At 42.0% G+C, this 23,865-nt stretch overlaps 1 protein-coding gene across 3 annotated transcripts in view; it reads right to left on the bottom strand.

Moving 5' to 3' along the window:
* Nucleotides 1-23,865, bottom strand: part of PLCH1 (phospholipase C eta 1) — a 201,336-nt gene that overhangs the window by 15,534 nt on the left and 161,937 nt on the right. For 2 of the 3 annotated variants that reach the window (XM_073898308.1, XM_073898314.1), the window contains 5 exons: nt 20,215-20,322; nt 11,532-11,693; nt 6,591-6,662; nt 4,399-4,493; nt 3,092-3,189 (listed from right to left, as the gene is read on the bottom strand). In XM_073898308.1, the coding sequence (XP_073754409.1) occupies nt 3,092-3,189; nt 4,399-4,493; nt 6,591-6,662; nt 11,532-11,693; nt 20,215-20,322 (535 nt within the window). The remainder of the gene's footprint in view (nt 1-3,091; nt 3,190-4,398; nt 4,494-6,590; nt 6,663-11,531; nt 11,694-20,214; nt 20,323-23,865) is intronic. The other variant, XM_073898324.1, reaches the window with a different exon arrangement.

Here is a 23,865-nt window from a genome sequence, read left to right as displayed (position 1 = left end):
AAATGCAGAGCAAAAGAGTGAATTCAACCAGAGTAGGAGTAGCTTCTGACCAAGAAAGATCCAGAAAATCCCATTCTCGGGACTCTTTTACCATTTTGAGGTCAAATCTGCGCTGCTCATCTTGCAAGGATAACTGCATATTTCTGAGTCCCATGTTCTCCCAGGAATTCAATCATCTCACTAATTCATGTCTATCTGGCTAGTATGAAGAGGGCTGGCAGAAAAATTATTTTTAGGGGCATGATTCCAACAGAATATCTTTGCCAAAGATACAGACAGTCATGGATAAATAAAACTATGTAACTTATTACTATGTAACTTATTCCTGGTAACAGGAAGACATTCATTGAAGGCACTCATCTAAAAAGCCCACATGTGGGGCACCTGGGTGGCTCAGTTGGTTAAGCAACTGCCTTCGGCTCAGGTCATGATCCTGAAGTCGCGGGATCGAGTCCGGCATCGGGCTCCCTGCTCAGCAGGGAGTCTGCTTCTCCCTCTGGCCCTCCCCCCTCTCATGTTCTCTCTCTCTCTCTCAAATAAATAAATAAAATCTTTAAAAATAAATAAAAAGCCCACATGTGAAGCACATATTAACTGATAACGTTCAGGGTCCAAGAAAATAAAAGACCAATTCCAAAGGAGAAAAACTGAATTTTAATGTTAATTTGAACAGAATTATGAAACCAGTCAAAAGTTTTTGGGCAAAAGGAATAATAATAAAGATTTTTAAAAGAGCATTATAAAAAAATAAAATCTCAGAAACAAGAACAATCATCCACCATCCATATAAACCACGGAAAAAATAAAGGGAGGTAAAAGAATTGGAAGCCTATATTAAAGTTTCTGCTTGGACTGTCATCAGGTGGTGTCAATCCAGGGCCAAGGAAGCACCAAATCTGAGGGTCATGATGGAGTTAAACTCCAAGCATTCAATACCCCACACTTTTCTCCCAATCCCATTTCTATAATGCCCCTACTACTCCTACCCCTTCACCAAACATCCTCACCCCACCCCCAAAATGACCACTCATATGTCTTCCGGACCTGCTGGAAGAAGCTGGACCAAATAAAGACCCAAACTTGCCCATAGCCTCATTCCCATTCCAGTCTTTACTCTGATGAGCTGAGTGTGTCTGAACCCAGACGGAAGGACACGGCTCATGAAGCCAAGGAGTTGAACTATATAGACTTGCTGGGCCAACTGGACCTGAATTATATCCACCCTGTGCATGTTAATTGGAGCACACAGTCTCCCAGGGCCCCGGTTGTCCTCAGGACTGCATAAACTTAGACATTAAATGCCGGCCAAATGACCAACAATTACACTCTAGAGATACAACTTGGCATGATCATAAATACAAGATGGAGGCAAAGAAATTACAGTTTTTAATCTGATTTCCCTCATATACACTCTCCTTACCACGTATCACATATATTTTATTGACATACTTGTTAACACAGTTTATGTTTGTCAAGGAGACTAAAAATAATCTTACTTGCAGATTTTGATGAGTAATGCTATGAACATGATAGGAGAAAATACACAGTCTTTTTGACAAGCCATTGGGTGCAGTAACACTATAATCAGTGCCACTGTTTTCTCTGTCTCTCCACATAAATGTGTACACCACATTATCAGTAAGATGACCTTGCTAGTTAGGCATAGTATCAATTAGCATATGAATAGATTTGAGTTGCTTTGCATTGGGATGAGACACGCATTCGTTATTTATTGCTCATTTTGTGGCTATACACACACACACACACACACACACACACACACACACACACACAACAAAAACTCCTTAAGTTCAAGAGTACTCAATATTATTTTCCATTAAGTTAATACAATCATGGTCTCTTTAAGGTATTTAGTAGAAATTATATTCTTTGGGGCACCTGAGTGGCTCTGTTGGTTAAGCATCCAACTCTTGGTTTTGGCTCAGGTCATGATCTCAGGGTCCTGGGATCAAGCCCTGCATCGGGCTCTGCGCTCAGTGGGGAGTCTGCTTGAGATTCCCTCTCTCTGCCCCTCCCCCCGGCTTGTGTTCTCATTTTCTCTCTCTCTCAAATAAATAAATAAATTTTTTTAAAAAATTATATTCCTCTAAACCAAATACACCTTTCACTCCATTAAACCTCTCACTGAGTTTATTTTCTAGCTATTGGCAGTTATTATAAGGACAGTTTCTCATGTTCTTGCATGTGAAATTAATTTTTTTTAATTGTCTCCATTTGAGGAAGGAATCAACACCAAAGGTAAGACAGAAAAAGATACACTTGTGGAAAGGAAAAAACAAAAAAGAAAGATCTGAGGAGAGAATCCTGGAGATTTGCTACAGACATAAGGCTCCACACAATGTTGGTTTTCCTTCACTAAGATTTGTTGGGAAAATGAGAGATTTTTACTTTACATTTTACTTCTACTAAAATTAAAATTAGATTGAAAAGCCACATGCCTGGAGTTTATTTCTATAAGCATTCAGTAACGGAACAAAACAGAAATGAGAAAGGAAGAAGATAAAGGGAAGAAGAGCAACTCAGTGGAAAGTCAGGGGTAAGAACATTTGTGACTAGGATTTCTCAATACAACATGATGCGATAATAGGTGAAAATCAGTGAAAGGATCAGTGCTTCTGAAATTCCTGCCCTTTCTGTTAAAACTTCAATCTGTGGGTTAAATTATCTTCAACAAAGTCAAATTTCCAATGACAAAATAGTGGAATTTTTGAGGTGTTATTTTAGCTTTCTTCTTTCTTCTGGTCATTCACACTAGGAACTTCACATCCATCTGTGACCTGGCCACCAAACCAGGTCAGGTCTCCATAATTCACACCTTGGGCAAGACGTTGCTATAATGCATTTGTCTTTACATAATAATGAAGTCTTCCTCTGCCCAGCCAATCAGGTTACCACAGTAATCAATATGGCACCCACTGTGAGCGAAGCTTTATACTGGCAGTTTCCTGACACGTTGGATGATACACAGTTCCAGAACTGTGTGCTGATGATCTGATTAACAAATGATTAGTAAGCGGTTGACAAAGAAAGGTCAAGAATGTTTACCCAAGAAGAAAAACTCTCTCCTTACCATCATCCACAATGTCCTGGGCCGCCACTGAGTTTGTATACACCACCAAGTCAGAGAGCTCTCGGCAGAGTTTCATAGTTTTCCTGCGGCGACCCAACCTGTGACATACACAGCCAGGACTCATGTCATTTAGAGCTGGAAGAGGTTTGGGCCTGTGGCTACTCCACCTTCCCTAACCTGCTCCTAGTGGAGCCAGAATTAGAACCCAAGTCCTAGTGCAGCTCTCTTTCCACCACAATACCCTACTCATGTGGTCTTATTCACTGCTCCGCTGAGAATCAGTGTCTTATCAGGTATTTGTGAGTTCTGCCATGAAGGGCTTGATTGCTACCATTCCCCAGGTAGTGAGTAACACCGGAGTTCACCAGGCATCTCCTCCACTTTGGCAGGAAGGGAACCCGGACTTCTATTTGACAACATTCACAGCAGAGGTCTCCTGGAAGGTGATCCCATTCCTTTACTGTAACTATGTATTGAATTTTCTGTATCCTAAAGGTAGGAACCACACACATCCTCTCTGCCCTTACTAGTTACCATGTTATGTATGGACGTCCTGTTGAAGCGAAGCTAAATATAAAATTTAATTGCGCACTAAATGTCATCCATTCCTACAAGACCGCTTTAGGCTTCTAAGTTCATTTAATTTCAGTCTTTCAATAAAGGCACAAGGGTGTGGGTGTGTGTGGGTGTGTGTGGGCACGTACTTATTTATGATATGATTTGCATTCCTCTGTGACTTTACTGTATACACAAGCTGCCAGAAAATCATCTTATTCATCTCAAATTCTATTGGCAATAAGAAAGAAAACAGCAGCTAATATTTTTGAGTGCTTAGTTAATTGGAACAGGGCTTATCAGGCTAAGCAGTTTAATTCCTTTAATCCTCACAATGACCCTAAGAAACAGAAACATAAGAGAAGCCTAACTTGTCCCGTGTTAGTGGTGAAGGAACAAGAGTTTCAAGTCTGGCTGATTTCAGGTATCTAGCTCTTCACATGTGCTCATCACCTATCATCTCCTTCAGTCTCCTAGGAGAACCCCCCAGACCAGCTCCTGCGGCCCCTCTCTCTTCTCTGAAGAGACCTGACCACTGCCACAGCTAGCACTTAGCAAGAGCTCCCTGTGTGCCAGGCACACAGTGTAAGCCCCCTCCATGTGTTATTATCTCATACCCAGTTCACCTTCCCACATCCTGCTGCACTGAGCACTTGACCTTGTGATCCACTTCTCTAGACACAAACAACTACAACAGCCAAGCTGAAGAGGCCCCAGGAGTCTAAGAAAGACACGTGGAGACACATTCTTACCTGTACAGCTGACCAGTCTCCTTGCCAGGGTTCTGCTGTGTGTCCTCCTCATCATCGGTACTATACGACTTAGACCGTGACTTTGTGGTTTTCTGCTGGAAAATCACAGTAAACTTAACAACAAACTCACTGCACCAGGTACGTCTACAACATACAGAGAATGGACTGGGCATTATAATATATGCAAAAAGGACAATTACTTGGAAGAAAACAAATTAACCAAATATTGCAGCTTGCCTTACCATTAATAACAAGCATGTCTATGATCATAATTATATTATAATATTAAGGCAAAAGTGTGGGTTTCTTACTGTAAAACTGACTTCTAAGCCACAAAAGATGTGTGTTTTAGAAAGACTATTAGTCATGCCTTGAAGGTCTCAAGAGCAGAAGGGTCACAGTTATAATATTATTCAAATGACTACAAGGGGATAAAATGTTCTTTTATTTAGGAAATTCACTATTCTTGCTGACTTATAAAAGACAGATTTGACAAAAAAGACAAGTAGTAATTTTTTTTTATGAATAACTTTTTCCTGCTTTTGATTAGCGTGCACTTAAATAACTAAGTCAAACCGCACTTTTGAGATTTTGACCCATTTTAATTTCTACCAACAGAATAAAGATTTTTACCCACAGGATTCAGGCTGAAAGGCAGCAGGACTAAAGGCTGTCAGAAATAAAGACTTTGGAATGATGCTGTTTTATCCCAACACATTAGCGATAACCCCAATATTTGGCAATACATAACAGAAAAAACAAATGATGGGAAGGGACCCTCTAATTGCGGAAAAGCTCGGCACCAAAACAACAGCTTCCACAAAGTAAGATCTTTAGAGGGTACCCTAGACATCTGAGTACTGCGGCTTAGAAAGGAAAAGGGAGCCCACCCCTGCATTACCATGGGACCACGTCACCCCCCAGATTTTCTCTTACTCAACAAATAAAACGCCAAGCCACACTGCTGGCATAAACACACTCAAGTCTATTTCACTGACAGTAAGGCGCCAATTTAGTCCAGAACCTTCTCAGGTGTTACTGATGTTTTGAGAACCTCAGAGTGCATGGTGTGGGAACACCAGCATCTGATGATCTCACATTCCAGCTTGGCCTCTCACTAAGTGGGCTAGTTGGCCAACCTCTCTAGCTTCCTATTATGGTTTTTTGTTGTTTTTTTTTTAAGGAAAGGACAGTAACAACTATTTTAAGGGATTAGTGTTGTGATGATTAAATGAGGTGGTGTGGAAAGTCATTCTGTAAGCTACAGAATATTGACTTTCAACATAAATACTCTTCATATTTATTAAAATAACCCACGGGGTGCCTGTTTGTACTATTACAACTAATACCACTACAAATATTAGGTATATGTCATGAGGCTGAAACACAACAATGGAACTGATAAGACACGGTGCATAACACAGCTTTAGTAGATGCTGTGAAATAGTGTGAAGGGGTTGCACAAATGCACACTCCCATCAGCAGTGAATAAAGTTCAAGTTGCTCAGCACCCTCACTAGCCCTTGGTGCTGTCAATCGTTTTATGTCTGCTATTGTGATGGGTATATATATGGGAATATATGAAATCTCATCATCATTTAATTTGCATTTCCAAGAGGATTGATAAGGGTGAGCACCTTTTCGACACTCACCATTTGGAAATCTTCTTTTGTGAAAGACCACTTAAAGTCTTTTGCTCATTAAAAAAAAAAATACTATGGGGGCTTCTAGGTGGCTCAGTTGGTTAAGCCTCTGACCCTTGGTTTTGGCTCAGGTCATGATCTCATGGGGTCGTGGGATTGGGAGTCTGCTTGAAGATTCTCTCCCTCTCCCCCTCCCCCCACTTGTGTGTGCTCTCTCTCTCTCTTTCTAAAATAAATAATTTTTTTTTTAATTATGGTATCTTTTGTATTGATTTGTAAGAATTCTTTATATATTCAGGATATAAGTTCTTTGTTGGATATGTGTGTCAAAAATACTTTTTCCCAGTATGCAACTTGCTTATTAAGGAATAAGAATAAGAATTTCTTGAGAAGTTCTTAAATTTCAAAGTAGCTTATCAATCTTTTTCTTTTCTGGGGTCCTATTTAAGAAATCTTCAGCTACTCCAAGGTTGTGATGATACTGTCCTGTTACTTTCCAGTCTCTTTAAATTAACTGGATTATGTCCCTTTGTCACTCTTAATTCATACCTTATGTTTTCCAAAGTTGGTCATGAGGGATCGTCCATGTGATTTCTTTCCATTTTCCTTCACATCTGGATGCTGAGTAAATAAAACATAATATGACTATTTCTCTTCCTCGCTTGTGTTTTTGCCTTAGTTCTGGTGAAATGGCGGGGAACCCTCTTTGGCTTAGGGTAGAACAAGCAGGTTCCATCCATTTCCTCCTGTTCCACACCTTCACTACCCCAAAAGTTGTGGAGTCTGCCTCAAGAGAGGGAGACACTGGACTGGAGAACTGTGGGCACCAACAAGGAGACAGTAACTGCCAACCGCTTCCCCAAACTGGTGTCAAGGGCCTCTCAGGAATGTCCAGCTGTGCTGGTCCCTCTAGTGCCTGGTCACAAGACTCTCCACAGCACAAGATGTATTCTTTTGAATACCCTGAGTGGGGATAATCATCTTTAGTTAAAAGTAGATTTAACATAACAATAAAAAATTTTTAAAAAAGTAGATTTAATTTTGAAAAATGGCCAAAAGTCTTTAAGAGCCAATTCTGCTGACTAAAAAAAAATCATCATTATCATCACATTGCTTGAATACTGCTACTTGGGATTGTAAAACATTAAAAATAAATAAAACCCAAGTACATCTATTAGGTAATAAGATTGTTTTTGTTTGTTTAAGCAAACCACAGCAGAGCTTATCTGTTCATTGAAATTAATTCCCTCTGTGGTGAGCATCTAGAAGAGGTATTGCAGCCTCTGAAATTTTCCTCATGTGGGTTAATTTTCCAGGCTAGAGATCTCCTCACTCAAGCCCACCTCTCATTAGGGGAAAGAAAGGCCACCGGGCCAAAGGGGTTTAGGCTCTTTCTTGACTGTTCTCCCTAAAAATATGTATTAGCTGGTTCACGGCTAAGGACATGGTATAAGGAGAGATCAGCAGGCCCTATCCTCCTAGGCCTTCTGGCTAACAAAGAAGCAGAGATAACCACATAAATGGAATAAATGTGGGTGAGCAAAAGGCCAGGGAGGCACTGACGTATATCCATAGAAACTAATCAAGATATAATTGGGAGTGGGGATGGGGAAAGATTAAGAATTGATTGGGGAAAGAGACAGTTCAGAAAGTGCTGGAGGGGTGGGAGGGGGTTTACAGGGTAATTTCATTGGACTGGTTAATGTCTATTGACTGCCTTCTGAAGATCTACTGAAGCTGATCATTAACTGTTCAAGAAGCCTAGAGTTAAGAAGGTAGCCAGATAGGCTTTCTAAGTTAGAAGACCCAGTCCTGACACCAAGTAGCTAAATGTCCTTTGTCCATTTGTCCCCTTCTCCTGACCTCAGTTTTCTTACCTGTGAAATGGGAGAGGAATGGATGAATTAACCTCTGAATTCCTTTCTACTTCGAATAGCGCACCTACCAGGCAGGGGACCATGTCATTTATTGTCCAAAACAAACCCTTGGAAGAGTGAAATGAGGCGCTTTTAACAATCACGCTGGGACAATACGCATAAAGCAGGGCTGTCCCATGTAAGTTGAAGTGTATGGTCATCCTATTTAGTAGGTGCCTCCTATGCCCCAAGGATTATGCTAAGTGCATTACACATATTCTCATTTAATATATACAACCACCCTCAGAGAGAAATATGGTTAAAATCCCATTTTACAAATAGGAAAAACTGAAATCCAGTGAAGTTAGATGATATGCCCAAAGTTACAAAGCTAGTCGGTGATAAAACGGGTTCTGTGTAGCTCTAAATCATCTCTCTGGCTTGCTCTCTCCCAACTTCTCCCATCTCGCATGACCTCTTTATGTAGAAGGGTAATACACAGAAATACCTATCTTCAACTTGACCTCTCCCTGAGCATCAGTACCACATTTTTTAATGAATCCACGGATCATACACTGTGCTAGGAACTTGGCATGAATACGAGGACAACAGCAAGCAAAAGAGATGCAGACTCTGTCCTCACTGAGCTTGCAATCTAATGGTGGAGACAAATGAATGCAACACACTGTAATAAGACTCTCATGGGGAAAGTGCAGGGCATGGCAGGATGGCATGGGAAGGCCACCTACCCAGGCTTGAGGATCAAGGAGGACTTCCACGGATACAGGCAAAAGCTGAAGCCGGAAGATGGGTAGACCTTTCTAAGTGAGATGAGAAGGAGGAAGTGTGTGGTGGCCAAGGGAGGACCAAACACAAAAGCCAAGTGCTAAGAACACAGTACCAGCTAGGAGACAAAGGAAGTAGGGTGAGTGCGTACTTGTACACATGCGCACTGGTGGACAAGTCAGACCTAGAACCAGAGCATGGGGAAAGGGTCTTAAGGGCTATATCCTGGAGGGTGAACATTATCCTCCACACTATGAGGAGACTTTGAATGGTTTAAAACAAGAGAATGGCATTATCTGATGCCCATTTCTGAAATATCACTACGATAGCGGGATAATTGAAAAATTAGAGCAAGTGGGACAGCAGACGAGCAGGAAAAGTCTGCTTAGGGAATAATTATGGCCATCCAGACAGTTGCCCAATGGTATGTTAAAAAAAAAAAAAAAAGATTTAAGAACTCTAAAGGACAGACATCTTTCTGGTGTCTACTATGTTCTTTAAGCCTGAAGGATGAGCACTTCATTTTTCTTTATTTCAGGGCTTGCCAGGGGAAAGAGAGCACAAGGGGAACACAGGCTGAATGACAGTCCAGCAAGAAGGAAGTTGGGTGACACGCTGCCCTGAACCACACGGTCCATCCTCAGCCTTGGTTCTCTATATGCATGTGTATCCAACACAGATGGAGGACTTATCTCAACAGTAACTTGTCTTTGTTTGCCCACTGAACCCAGAACGATGTTTTAAAAACTAACAGCAGTGTTAAAAACCTCAACACTTTACAGCCCAGTTTATTAAAGTCATAGGCTCCACATTATGAGTATAATGCATTTTTGTGGTCACCCAGAATGAATGGAAAGTAAAACATAAGAAAAAGGGGGATGAGTTTTGTTCCACCACATGTTGGAAATTTGAGATCCCTTACCATCCTACCTGATAGGGAAATTATCACTAGGATTTCTTCCATGAAGAGCAAAAGAAGGATGGGTTTAATTTGTTTCATCCCAAATCTCTAAGACCTGCTGTGGCCTGTCCAATCAGAATGATCTAGGATGGAGCAAAGACTTCTCCAAAAGTGTGAGGGGAAGTGGCTGGCCCAGATTAACCAATGAGAGTTCACGAAGAACGAGAAGCAGAAATCAAGGTGAGCTAACCGAATGAGCTAACCAATTTTATAGACATTTGTGTGGTTAAAACTAAGTGGCTGGAAGGGGAGGGTGAGGGGAAGAAGTTATTGCTATTTATAGAAACTTTAAAGAAAATTCAGAATTATATGATCAATGGTAAGGGCGGTAATACCGTAATTTACATTTTGGTGGCCTCCCAGTGTTCCATTCTACCTAACATGCAGTGTCTGAGGGGCTGACATTGGCACCCCTTCCAGCGGTAAGTTTCCTGGCATTCACAAGCCAGTATTATCCTACATCCTTGGCAAGTTATCGTTCCAGGCAGGACATGTACTCAGGGCCACGGTGATTAGGTGAGGGGTGGGTATATGAGCTAAGCTGCCCAATCAGAGCTCAGCACAAACTCTAGAGAGTAACCACTAATGCTGAGTCATCACTTAGATTCAAGCATGGTCACCCCATATGATCCTCCCTCTGCCTGGGGATCCCTGAGTCCCAGAGGGCAGGTGGCAGTAGCAGGGAAATCTGCTATTAGCAGAGCCAGTGACTCCAGGGATTTCCTCTAGGCCAGAGTAAGTGCCCTCAATGCCTTGCAATGATAATATCAATAAACTCACCCTTCTTTTCCCTTGCCCATTTCTGATATTTCTATTAGAAAACAGAGTTAAAATCTCAGCCGGAGGCCAAACCATTCATTCCTTCAGCAACTTCATATAACAAGTCAGAAAAATAATGGTTTTTAAGACTGGCATGGTTTTGTCTTCAAGGAATCTATAATCGAGTTGAGAAGACAGATATTGAGCAAATAATTGTATATGTGTTAAAACAAAAAAAAAAAAAACCTTCAGAAAAGAGAAGCTGTAACAGGCTACCACGGACAATATAAAGGGGATAACTAACCTAATCCCAGGCCAAGGCAAGACTCATCTGGGGCATCACGGTGAAGCTGGAATTTAAAAGACTAAGTAGGAGTTAGCAAGAGCAGAGGTAGGAATGGAGTGTTCCGGGCAAAGAGAAAAGAACACGAGGAAGACAATGACATACAAACAGTTGTGATTGGTGGGACAACTGTGCGAAGCAGTGTGACAGGGAAAATGAGAAGATCTGAGAGGTAGATAAGGATGCAATGACACAGGTCCTTGAAAGCCTGGTTAAAGAGTTTGTAATTTATCCCAATCATAAAGAGAAGCCACTGGAGAATTTTGAGCAGTAGAATGAGTGACATGATTAGACTTACATTTTTAAAACATCATGCTAATTTCAGAGTGGAGATCAGATTGAAGGAGGGCAAGAAAGGTCCAGGTGACAGTTGACATTGGCCTAGATGAGGACCCAACCACAGACACGAGAAGCGGACAGATGGAAGACGCACTCAGGAGGTCCAGTCAATGCAGCATGGAGGATGACCGGCCGGGGGGGGCGGTTGCCGCACATGGTGGGCTCGAGCCTTTTCCCTCAGCTGAGCAGGCATGGGGAAGATGAGCCCGGGGCCCACTGTGCTTTGTCCTGAGGGTCCCAGTGAAGCAGAATTTGAGTTACCCCTGCCCATCCACTTTTAACAATTTCTCACATCATTTTGCAATAGGAGAGTTTCATTTTTCGAGCAATATGAGGAGAGAAACGGAAGAAGTTGGAGAATTTCACAAATGACAAAGGATCAGAACCAGAATATGAGGTCCTTTCTTTTTCCTATCGAAGGGCAAGTACAAGAGGGAATCGTGTACCTGTTTTAGGTGTGCATTTAAGCCTTCGTGCGTGGCCTTGAGTAGAGCTCTCACTGTGAAACTATCAGGGTCTTCTTTGTCTCGAATTTGAGATTCTTTTAACAGCGACTCCAGTTTTTTCCTTATGAAAGATTCCACCTGATGCTCAGTGGTCCCATTATTCTGCAAAGAATTAAGCAATGAAAATTATTTCCCTTAAGAAACACGGAATGAGAACACAACCCTCATTCAAGCCAACGTTGCTTCTATAATTTGATTACCTTTCAATTACCTAAAGAAGTTAAGCACATTATACCATTTTAGTCTCCCCCACACACACACACACTGATCCCCCCAAATAATGATTACTCTGACTATATTCAACCCTCGAGAACCTTACAAGGTCTTAACATTTTCATTTCAGAGATGTAGAATCTGATGTTCAGAGAAATTAAGTTGTTCAGGGTTACAAAGCTAGTAAGTAGCTGAGGCAGAATTCAAACTTAGGGCCCCTAAATCCTTCCCACCACATTACATTGCACTTTCAGTAGAGGGAAGGTGAAGGAGAGTTTTTGAAAACTAAGTTTTCTATATCTACATAGGTAAATTTGAACAAAAAATATGCTATTTTAAAAAAGTCACTTCCTTCACTGAGGGCAAAAGAATGCTATGGAAATCTCTGGAATTGAGGATTATTCTGAGATAAAATTTCTTCCTATCTCTGATCCCAATGTATAACTAAAGGGATCTCACTACTGACCTGTGCCATGATTCATCATTAAAATTACTTTAAGATCAAAAATAACTTCAAATGTTTTGGATAATAAAGCTATGCTCGTGTCCAGATGACAAACTCAGGCAATTTTTAGGTGATCCAGGGACACAGATTTCCTTTAAGTCTTTCTTAGCTTGGCTTTTGGGCCATCCTGCTCTGCCTGACCCCAGCAGCCCCGGGGTCCTCAGCTCCTTTCACGTCTCCCTAGATCCAGCACCCATCCTTAATTCTTCAGCCACCTGCTGGAAGCCAATCCAGCCACAGGGAAGGAAAGTGGTCCTCCTGCACGAGGACAATGCCTACATTCCTCACCAAAAGTTTAAGGCCTGTTTTCTACTGGCACATTTGTTACTAAGAGGTCATTATATGTAAACCCTGTAGAACCAGGCAGTTTTCTAGTAACGTCTTCTATTTTCACAGAATCTGGTAAGAGAGAAGCCACATAAATGCCCTACAGGAAATTTGGGGGAACTAAGCCTACATCAGAATAGGTAGCTGACATTCCCAGTATTAAAACCACATGCATGAATGTCTTTAATATACCCAGTTAACAAGACACCTCACTTCACTGCAGGCCCTCAGGTTCTGCAGGAGATGCAAAGATGGGAAAGAGCTGATGTGCGGGGAGGCTCAGATGCTAGAGAGGCCTACGGAAGCACAGAGGCCAGTGCAACAGCAGTTCTGAGGAACACAGCACTCCCGCCCCAGTGACCAAGAAGTCCCCCAAGAAGAGGGGGAAGGGTCTGGGGGCTCTGCAACAGCAATGGAGACTTCCCCCTTATCCATAGCTCCGGCAGGGGTTTCCTAGTGCACAAGTTTACGGAGGAGGGGCCTGGCCGAGAAAGCTGGAAATGTCCTTTAGGGCCAGATGGCAGAGGTACTTGCAGGCAAGAGGTGGGCAGCTGCTGAGAGCCTCTGGGTAGCTAAGTGTCTGAGTAGTGTTTTAGAAATAATGGTAACCTGGCAGCCTGTGCAGAAAGAGGACAGGGGCCTAGAGAGGAAAAGCCTGACACCCTGGTTCCCACTACCAGCGCGAAGAGCCTAGGCCAGTGTGCCGGGAGCCGGGGAGGGATTTAACAAAGAGGAGAGCTAGCGAGCAAACTTCATTTTGCATACAACAAACCCATGGAGCTGCCTGCTCTATGCCAGGTGAGAAACATGACTAAAGCCCAACCCCACTGCCACAGAACCCTCGGTGTCACGGAGAAGACAAACACCTGAACGGCTGACGACACAAGCAGGTGTAAGTGACAGAAGTCAGGAGGATCACGGGCAGATAGAGGAGGGGCACCTCCCCCAGCCTTGGGAAGGTAGGAAAGACTTCCAAGAACAGAGGAAACCTGAGCCAAGCTTTGGAAGATGAGTGTATTCATTTCCTATGGCTGCTGTAACAAGTTACCACAAATCCAGTAGCTTACAACCACAGAAATGTATTCTCTTGCAGTCCTAGGGGCCGGAAGTATGAAATCAATGTGTCAGCAGAGCTAGACTCCCTCCTGTAGGAAAAGATCCTCCCCTTGCTTCTTCCAATTTATGGTGGCTCCTAGTGTTCCTTGGCTTGTCAGCATAATTCCAGTCTCTGCCTCTGTTTTCATGTCGTGACCTTCTTCCGTGTGTCCCCGGCTTCTGCTGTGTCTCCTCTTCTTATGAGGACACTCGTCATTGGATTTTTAAGGCCCACCTGGTTAATCCAGGATGATCTCGTCTCCACAGCCCTAACTTAATAACATCTACAGAGACTCCTTTTCCAAATTAGGTCGCATTCCTAGGTACCAGGGGGTAGGGCTTTGAACATATCTTTCGGTGGCCGCACATCAACCTCCTACAATGAGGGAGAGTTGATAATATGGCAGAGAGTAGAGGGACAGCATTCCAACATGAGTGAAAGTGTGCAGAAAACAAACAGTATCAGTAAGAACCAGTAACCACACGAACGTAGGGAAAAAAGCACAGGGAAATATAAAAAAAAGTAGCTAAGACTGTATATCGTGCTAAGGTTCACAAAGTACAGTCATATAATGATACTTCATTTGAGCTACCCAGTACCCTTGAAGGTAGCCACTAGGGTTAGCCAAATTTAGTCATGATATAGAGGCAGAGAGATTCAAAACTTGTCCAAACGCACATGCCTAGGAAGTGGCCGAATAGGGACTTGAACCTAGGACTTCCGATTCAAAATTCTGTGTCTATTTCATCATATAATGCTGCAGCCATCCCTCTACTATGGTTACAGAAAAAGATAAATTCTTGAGTCAAAATAATCACAAGCAGGCTTATGTTTTGACAACCTACAGGACATCTGGGAAATACGTCCCCACAATCCCTCTATGGGAAAGTGTAGGTTTCACTTAAGTTCATAAGGAAGAGAATTCCAGGGGTCCAACTCCCAGCACATTGGATCCAGTGACCCAGAGCCTGGCAGGGGGCACGTCTGCTGGGAGGACCCCAAAAGAGAAGGCATGTGAGAGCACCCAGCACACCCAGGTCACACAGAGGGCCCCAAACAAACCTCAGTTCCCTTCCCTGGCTCGGGGCCGCACAAGTCAGAGATGGGGAGGAGATGAACTGTGGCCGCTATGCCCAGACACTGTCACAGGCAGCAAAGCAAGGCTGCACATACAAAGCCCTGCCAGCCGGTGCTGGAAATAATGGAGGCTTAATACAAAGGCTCTAATTATTCACTTCACAACCTCCAAACCCTGGGAGTTGCCGAAGGAATGATAGTACTGCCTATTGATCCTTCTCTTCTCTGTGATTTACAGCACGAGAAAATTAGCAGCCGTGGAGAACAAATAAATGTGGGGCTGAGGTTTCATTAATGTGTTATCATTCCGTCCTGGAACCCAGGAGCACTACTGAAAGAAAGCTGAGACAGACACTTAGCCTTGCGGCCTGTCAGCTAGTGTGCAGCCGCAGCTGGGACCACAGCGGAAAGCCATATGCATCTTGCTCTTTTGTTCCCTGAGCCAGGATGTTGCAGCTGGAGGGGGGGAGGGAGGGTGGTGGAGGAAGGATGTTGCCACTGGAGGGGGGAGGGGGAGCAGTGGAGGAAGGATGTTGCAGCTGGAGGGGGGGTGGGGGGGCGGGGGAGGGAGGATGTTGCAGCTGGAGGGGGGGGCAGTGGAGGAAGGATGTTGCAGCTGGAGCAGGGGAGGAGGGGGGCAGCGCATGTGCAGGAAGCAGCCCTTTACTATGGTTGGGAGTAGTTTCCACCAGAGAAGAAATCGGGGTTCCTAATTCCTATTTCTAAGAGGTCAATCTGCTCTAGGAATATCGACCAAAAATAGATAACTCACACAAATACATTCTTGGTTGTTCTCCAATGTGAAATCGAAGGACGGCTGGAAAAGCAGAGAGCCAGAACCACCCGCTACCACTCCAGACTGGGAAGCAAACCCTGCCCCAGACCAATTACGTGGGAATCTCTGGGCCAGGGCCTAGGCATTGGGAATTTTGAAAGCTCCCCTGTCATTCCAATGTGCAGCCAACGCTGAGGACCTTTACTTTAAAACAAAACAAAACAAAACACTGGAATATCTCACCATCCCCAAATGCCTTTTTCCCCTGCCCCCAGGCTGAAATCTGGAGACAGGACAAGTTTTGGAATCTTTCTGCCTCTGCGTGAGGGCCTTGAGCTTTCCCAGCCTGGTATCTGAGGGTCTTGGGCTAGAGAAGAGCTTCTCAGCAGTTCAAGTCTGTGCATTTACTCCTGTCTTCCACTGTCTCCTGTCTGCTCCTGCAGCTCCCTGAAAACACACTCCGCTCAAGGACCAGCTCGGGACTTACATTAGCAATAATTGTGCTGCTCCTGCTATTTCTTGTTACTAACAACATCTAATATTTATTGAGCACAAATCATGCGTCAGGAATGGTTCTGAGTTCTTTACAGGCTGTGAAAAAGTTGTTATGTGTTACTGTACAAGGGCTCATTTAAAACTTGTGGGAAGTCTTAGTGTTTATGAGCATCACGTACAAGACAGAGAGCTAATATTTGTGCCTAAGAAGCTGGCTGAATATAGATTCACAGAGCACGAGAAAAAAGATAGTGAATAACTCAGTGAAGAAAAAAAAAGCCATTGAAGTCAAAATACAGGGGTGCAAGTCCATAAGTCACACTGGCGTTAGAGGACCCCGTAAAGATGAGTAACGGTGAGTTGGTCTCACTGAATCAAATTGGTTAGATAACTGTACTGTGGTTGAAAGGAAACTGTCCCCTGTGTCTTCAAGCTGTGTGATTCTTGAGTCACTGAACAACACCCTGGCTTTTCCATGGGGCTTATATATCATGGGCCAGGTTTTCTCTATGGCTGAAGCCACAAAATCATACAAGGCAGAAGCTTAAAGGATTCAATTAATTCAACAACAGAGAGAATTTATTACACAAGCAAAAAACTTTCAGTGTGGTCTGAATCCCTTAGTTAGAAGTAACAGTAGGGACACCTGGGTGGCTCAGTTGGTTAAGCCTCTGACTCTTTGTTCTGGCTCAGGTCCTGATCTTCCGGTTGTGGGATTGAGCCCCACATCAGGCTCTGCACTCAGCACAGAGTCGGCTTCAGATTCTCTCTCCCTCTCCCTCCTGCCCACTCTCTTTCTTTCTGTCTCTCAAGTAAATAAATAAAATCTTAAAAAAAAAAAAAAGTAACAGTAGAGGGTGCCTGAGTGGCTCAGTTGGTTAAGCAACTGCCTTCGGCTCAGGTCATGATCCTGGAGTCCCGGGATTGAGTCCTGCATCAAGTTCCTTGCTTGGCAGGGAGTCTGCTTCTCCCTCTGACCCATTCCCATCTCTCATTCTCTCTCTCAAATAAATAAATAAATAAAATCTTAAAAAAAAAAAAAAAGAAGGAGTAACAGTAGACCAGGAGGAATAAGAAACCCTGTATGAGGGTCCTGCCTCCCATTCTGCTTCTAACATCAGGTAATGCAAGGGAACCTTAAGTCCTGCTTCTGACCTTTGCATTTGCTGTTCTCTCTGCCTAGAATGTTCTTCCCCAGATATCCACATGGCTAACTCTTCACTACTTTCAGGTATTTGCTCTTCTGTTATCTTCTCTGTGAGACCATTCCTGGCCATCCTATCTAAAACTTCAGTGGACTCTTCACTTAGTACATACATGCATGCCCACGCACGTATGCCCCCCCACACACACTTTCTACACTCCTTCTCTCTCTTCTATAAAGATTTGCTTATTTTTATTTGAGTGAGAGAGAGAGAGAGAGAGTGCAAGTAGGGGGAGGGGCAGAGGGAGAGGGAGAGAATTTTTAAGCAGACTCCCCGCTGAGCTCGGAGCCCACCTGAGGCTCGATCCCAAGACCTGAGATCACAACCTAAGCCAAAATCAAGAATCTGTCACTGAGGTACCCCTTCCCTCCCTTTTTTTTCCTTTAGCACTTATCATTGCCTAGTACTTATGCAGATTACTTATTTGTTTTATTTCTTGTTCATCCTTCTCTTCTCCCATTAATGTGTAAACTTCATGAAGGCAAAGATTTTTGTGTTTTGTTTACTGATAGGTGCCCAACACCTACAACATGATGGCTGCATTTCCAAAAGGAGATGCTCAGTAAAAATGTGTTGAACGTGCCCATGAACCTTGTGTAAGCCTCATGAGAAATAGTGATCTGGTGTTCATGAATGCTAAGCTAAAATTTTTATTTATTGCAATAATTCAGACATAATTTGTAAATCCAACCACATTCTGTTAACTTAAAACTGAGGTTAAGAACTCCTCTAAGGTAATTATTGGTTTCACATAAGCTATGCACACACAGTACATCCTCTTTTGCAAAAATGTGATCAGGCAATTTGCATTCGACACTCAGATAAGCATCTGAGTCCTGTGCTGACAGTAAGACTATAAATTGACTGATTACCGAATAACACTTTGGCTTTCTAAACACAGCTCTGCCTTTTCTCAGCAGAGCTCAAAAAAAAAAAAAAAAAAAGAGCTTAAAAATAGGAAAAAAGGAGTCAAAAAAGTGGAGTAAAAACTTTATATATTTCCACTAGAATATTCGTTCCTTTATGTATATTCTCTCCTAGAGTCTAACAAAGAAATGCCTGTAAAACTTTACAATTCAGGTGCTCTTTGCTTTTACTAAAGCCCAGATCAAAGAATCCAAATGAAAGATTGTATCTATCTTTACAGAATCATGTTCTGAACTGTCTCCCTGTGTGGCTTCCTAGAAACCTACCAGGAGGCTTTGAAGCTGGGAGGAAGCAGCTGGATATTTTCACAGGTGAAGTTAGTGATTTGTTTCCATAAAACTACAGCGAACTCTCCTTTATAATTACAGATACTTAACATGAAAAGTTAGGAGCTCACTGATATTAGAGGAAAAGTTATATAACTGGGTGGATTCAGAAACCAGAACAACTTGGGTTTCACTCAGAGCAATAAATGACTACATTGTGATAGTACCTAAATTTCCACTACTCATTTTCCCTAAAAACAGCATTCCCTAACTATATACCTTAGTCAAGCCTGTCTGTTCCCTGCTTTCAAATGATAGACTACTCTGAAGCTGGCAATCAAGAGATTTTGGAAATAAGATGCCAAGATAATGAAGATCAGAAACAAAAATTTGGTTTATAAAATAAAGCTTAAAAAATAGAGCTACATTATCCATAATTGCATATAAGTAATAACAAAAATAGTAAATATCTGGAAGGGGAAAAAATAAACAATTTAATATATTAACAATTTCACTTATGTAAATCTATTTAGATTAATTTTCTGCGACCATAGCCCTATTAGTGGTATTTCACTGAGCTAATATAAACTATTAAAAGACAACAGATGAATACAGATGGCAATTATTCCTTTTCAATTCAAGCTGCATGTTTCCCACTTCATCCTTTTTAAACTGCATTAAAGCCAAGGAAAAAGTGTCTAGTGAGAGGTCAGCTGTCATTATACTCATGCCCACTTTGTAATAATACTGGCTCCCTTTGATAACTACAGGAAGCCATATTAGTTACTACTATATACTACAAAGAGAATGGACTGTTTTTAGTAATATAATAAATGAATTCAGGGCAATGATGCAAATTAGAAGATTTTATACAAAATTTCTCTGTTTTTTAGAGGGAAGAGTAAGTCCTGATCTCTACAGAAATACCACTTTTCCATAGAAATGAAATTGCAAACCCTATAACAAACTAACGTGAAGGGGTGCTACTCTCAGGCTGTCATGTGACCCTGACAATCATATGAGTTGTAGAGGTGGGGGAGGGGCAAGAAATCCTAGCCCCGCCAAGGAGAGATGGAGGAGGGAGTATCTCTTTAGGCTCTACATTTTTCCTCTAGGTTTGCATTTGCTTTAGATTACCTGGCCAAATGATGCTTTTCTACAAAGGCAGAGCCTTGATCTAAGACAGGGTTCTGAAGGATCATGAAGATCCTATGCAACTTTATCTAAAATGCGGCAAATTATAAGATTTAGCCAAGAGTCCCATTTCTGGAAGAGCTTGGAAATCCTGATTCAAGGTACATTTTCTTAGGGCAAGGATGGGCACCCCTAGAGAAGCAGACCACATACAGCTGTGTTCTGCAAGCCAGCCTTGACAAGCAGCCTAGTGTGAACTGGACTGCTAGCAGGAGGCAGAGGAGAGAATGCTAAAGCCAGTTTATTTCATCAAAGACCATGACATTTCCAACAGCAATTTGAGTTTTGACAAAGCTGTAACAGGAGAGGATTGATCCCTAGAGGGAGGGTCAGATCGGTTAATCATGAACATTCCTTCCAACTGTAAAACACAAAAATCCTTGACTCAATGAGCATCTGAGTGTCTATGTGCCCCAAAACAAAGCAACTTTCAATAAATATTCCTTTTGCACCACAGCCACCATATTGTGAGGATTCCAACACGGCAGCAATTTTTACTGCAACACACTGAGGGTAAAAATTGTAACTAAATCTGTAACTCACATAATGGAGCTTGAACTTGCACTCATCTTCAATTTCATCTGCGCTGTCTTCGTCGGAAACTTCCCCCTCCTCTGCATCATCCCCAAGATGATAAGGCAACTTCTTGCCCTGAAAAGGAGCAACACACCCAATTTAAAAATGACAATAGTGTAGATGTCTGCTGTCTGGGGCAGGTTCACTTGATTGGCAGCATCTATTTCATGTGCCTACACTCTAGCCCCGAGAGGCTACAGAAGCAAATGTCCAGCATTTTTGGCCACTATGAGGGGATTCCTTAAAATACAGGGATGGAAAAGGATGGAAGGATGTTCATAAGCCCGGCAGCCAAAAATAATGATGAGTTTCTAAGTATCATCCCAGGCTGCTATCCAGGCTGCTGTTCTCTAAACTCAGACCCTAGTGACTTTTAGTATTCCCGCTCTCCACACCATCACTGGCCTTCTTCAGCATGCTGGATTTTCCCTCGCCCACTCCCACCCTGCCCAGGATCACCAGCATAGTAAGGTTTTCAGAGAACTCTCTGTCCCTATTTTCCTGTACCTTCCCTGATTACCCAAAGCTCTTGACCCTGGGTCCTTAGAACAGCGATAGTTTCAAAGCTGATTAAATCATTTACATAATGAAAGCTAGATCTATATTAAGACTCCAAACTCTTGGGGTTTGGATATTTAAATTTTTCTTCTTTATTTTCTCCAACTTACAGAGGGTCGTTTATAGGATTAAAAGGATGAGATTTAATTTTCCTTTGTACTGATATGTATATATTTGTACATGCTATCTGCAAAGTGAAAACTACACTCTCTTTTTCACACGAACATGTTTAGAGATAAACAGATGTAGATATATGGATATATACATACCTATATTTCTAAGTAAATGTGGCAGAACATTTTTTCACTTCCTCCCGTGTATCATTAATAACAAAACAGCTCAGAATTAAAGTATTTATGTCTCTATATTATTTGAAGTCTTTTCTAATACGGGAGGCTTCTATAAAATGAATTTATTTTCCTTTATTTGAGAGGGCACTAGAGAGTCGCTATGTTGATATAGCAGCACCAGAAATAAGGGACTCAACTAAGTGGTTGACATGTTCAGGAACATATAGACATCAAGTTAACAATCTCCTTCATTTATTCACCACCAACTACTTATCCAGAGTCTCTGTTTTGGGCACAATGACAGACAACCAAGATGGACCTGTACCCAAGACATTTAAAATGTGATGACAGCAATTCCCTCTTTTGAAATAGAACAGAGCCAACATATTTTATAAATGTAAAGCAGAACAGAGCTAACAAATATGAGAAGTAACATCCACAAGGAAGGAGTAACAATCCTTGAATGACAGAAACAGTTCTGATACCACCAAATGTAACCGTGATGGGTACGCAGTGATGAGCTGATAGGGCAGCCGTACCCAGCTTTGCCCCCCCTTCATGTACGTGTGGTGGTGGGTGAGAGAGCAGAGAGAGAGAAAGCTTCCTGCTCTGAGCATCCACAGGTGCCCTAATTTTCCATCCATCTAAAACTGAATTAAAAGACATGAGGGCCATAATTTTTTCCAACTCTTCCACATTCCTGGTTCTCAAAAGATAGTTTATCCAGGCAGATAGGAAGAAAAGCAATGCAACAGAACACTTTCTTAATGCTTCTAAATCAATAGTTACACCTAAGGGAAATCATAGAATAAATTAAGGCAGAACTTAATATGACTCAAGGAACTTAGTTGTGGTCCAGTTGATATAAACAAAGAATGCCCAGGTATCTTTTAGGGGTCTCTTTCTGATCTACAGACTATTGCATGCAGGAGTTACCAAGAATTAATTTAATTGGTCCATGATACATGGAAATATTGTGAGAGGCTGGAACCATAGCTACCACTCAGCTCCAAGCTGCATGACCCAAGGAGTGTGGTAATGACTCTATGATTTGCATCCGTAAAAAGTAAGAGGCTTGGACCAGATAGCTACAGTTTCTTTCAGCAATAAGAGTCTAGGGAAAATTACTAAGTTTGTTATCATTTTTGTTCAAAAGCAACTTTTTATTTGCTTTTCAGGAGATAGGTGTGTGTATATATATGGTTGGAAAGTATGTGTATTATAATTATAATAATAAACAACTTGTCAATCTCTAAAGTGGTAAGGAGCCACTAAAATGGTGCCTTTTGGACCAAAGATTGCTCCTAAAGGGATGTAGGAAAATCAGTTCCTTTGTTTTTGCTTCAAATGGAAATGCATTGGCCCATAGATCTGGGCGATCTCCTTAAAGTCTGAAGAACGCTGCTACTAGTAAATGAACCTTAAATGCCTTGAAATGCTCGCAGTCCATGCTGTTGCCACTCCTCCCAATGAGTGCCCAAGATCATCTGGTCCTGGTGTACCCTGGTTCCCATAAGCCCTAGGACATTCTATGGCAAATGGCTCAAAGTCCAATTATGCAGAAGGGACTCAATTCCTATTAAATATCTACCTTAAGTTCCACTGTCCAAAAGGGAAGTATTTCAACCACATGGACTTACTCTGCATTTAACCTTCTGACTGCTGGCTCAAAACTACAGGAAACATGGAAACATTTACAAAGCTATTAAGGTGACATTTAGCTTTTTAACCCAGCAATCAGTTTTTACCACAGAGGAGTTTGTTTTAGCAAGACTTCAGGAAAATTGACCTTAATGTTATCTCCTACATTATTTGGAGCTTTTGTTCAAAATGCTTTCACACATACAAATGCCCGACAATACCTCTTTGATGGATTCAGTCTATAATTCTCACGTAACTGACAGAAAAATAGGTTTTGACCAATTCCAAAGAGTACTCCACATCTTTCCCATTTGCTGCCCTCCCTTAGAGCCCCTGTTAAAGTATTCCTAGGAAATTACACCGTTTGACTTTCTTACGCCTCCTTTGTGATATTTGATTTTTTGATACACATTTCTTTTCAGTAAAATGTAACCCAATTTGGATATTAATACCCTGCTGCTCTTCCTTAGATCTTTAGTCTCAAAATAATACGACTATCCAAGATGGACTTAGTCCAAACACACAAAATTAACAGGAATTAAGTAAAATCACAAAGTCAGCCATGTGAGATCTCAACTGTTTTTTCTGGCTATTCTTTGTATTAATAATATCCACGGCAGATAGTAAATTTCCTCCCTCAGAAAATCTGTTCATAAAATGTCATTCTATTCACCTACTGCTCCTTCGCATACACATGAGTCCTGTGGGGCATTATGTCCGTGCCTGGGAAGCAAGCTCTTCTCACTTACATAACCAAGGCTGATCAACCGTAAAGACTGTTGTCTGTTTGTTCTTCTTTCTTTTTCTCTTTTCTTCTTTTGACAGACAGTTATTGGAGCTTGAAGTGGGGGAGAAGAATCTGAAAGAAATACTTTCAGATATGGACACCAAGAGCCTCCTCTTCCTCTGTACCACCTGCACCTACACATCTATTTCTCGCCAGGGTAAACTCTTACAGACTAAAATAGTAAACACTTGGCTTACAGTATTGATCTCCTCCCTTCACAAAAACAAATCCCAGAATACGTGATCTGTGAATAACAAGCTCTTTCTGAAGGTACAACTACCAATAAAGTCCAACAAGATGCATAAACAAATCTAGATGATCCTTCATGGATTGACTCTGTTG

Source organism: Callorhinus ursinus, unplaced genomic scaffold (assembly GCF_003265705.2).
Source record: "Callorhinus ursinus isolate GAN/ISIS: 27379988/994484 unplaced genomic scaffold, GSC_fseal_2.0 scaffold1, whole genome shotgun sequence".
NCBI classification, from domain to species: Eukaryota; Metazoa; Chordata; class Mammalia; order Carnivora; family Otariidae; genus Callorhinus; species Callorhinus ursinus.
The sequence above is the reverse complement of the archived record's forward strand: the minus strand, read 5'-3'. Positions and strand labels throughout refer to the sequence as shown.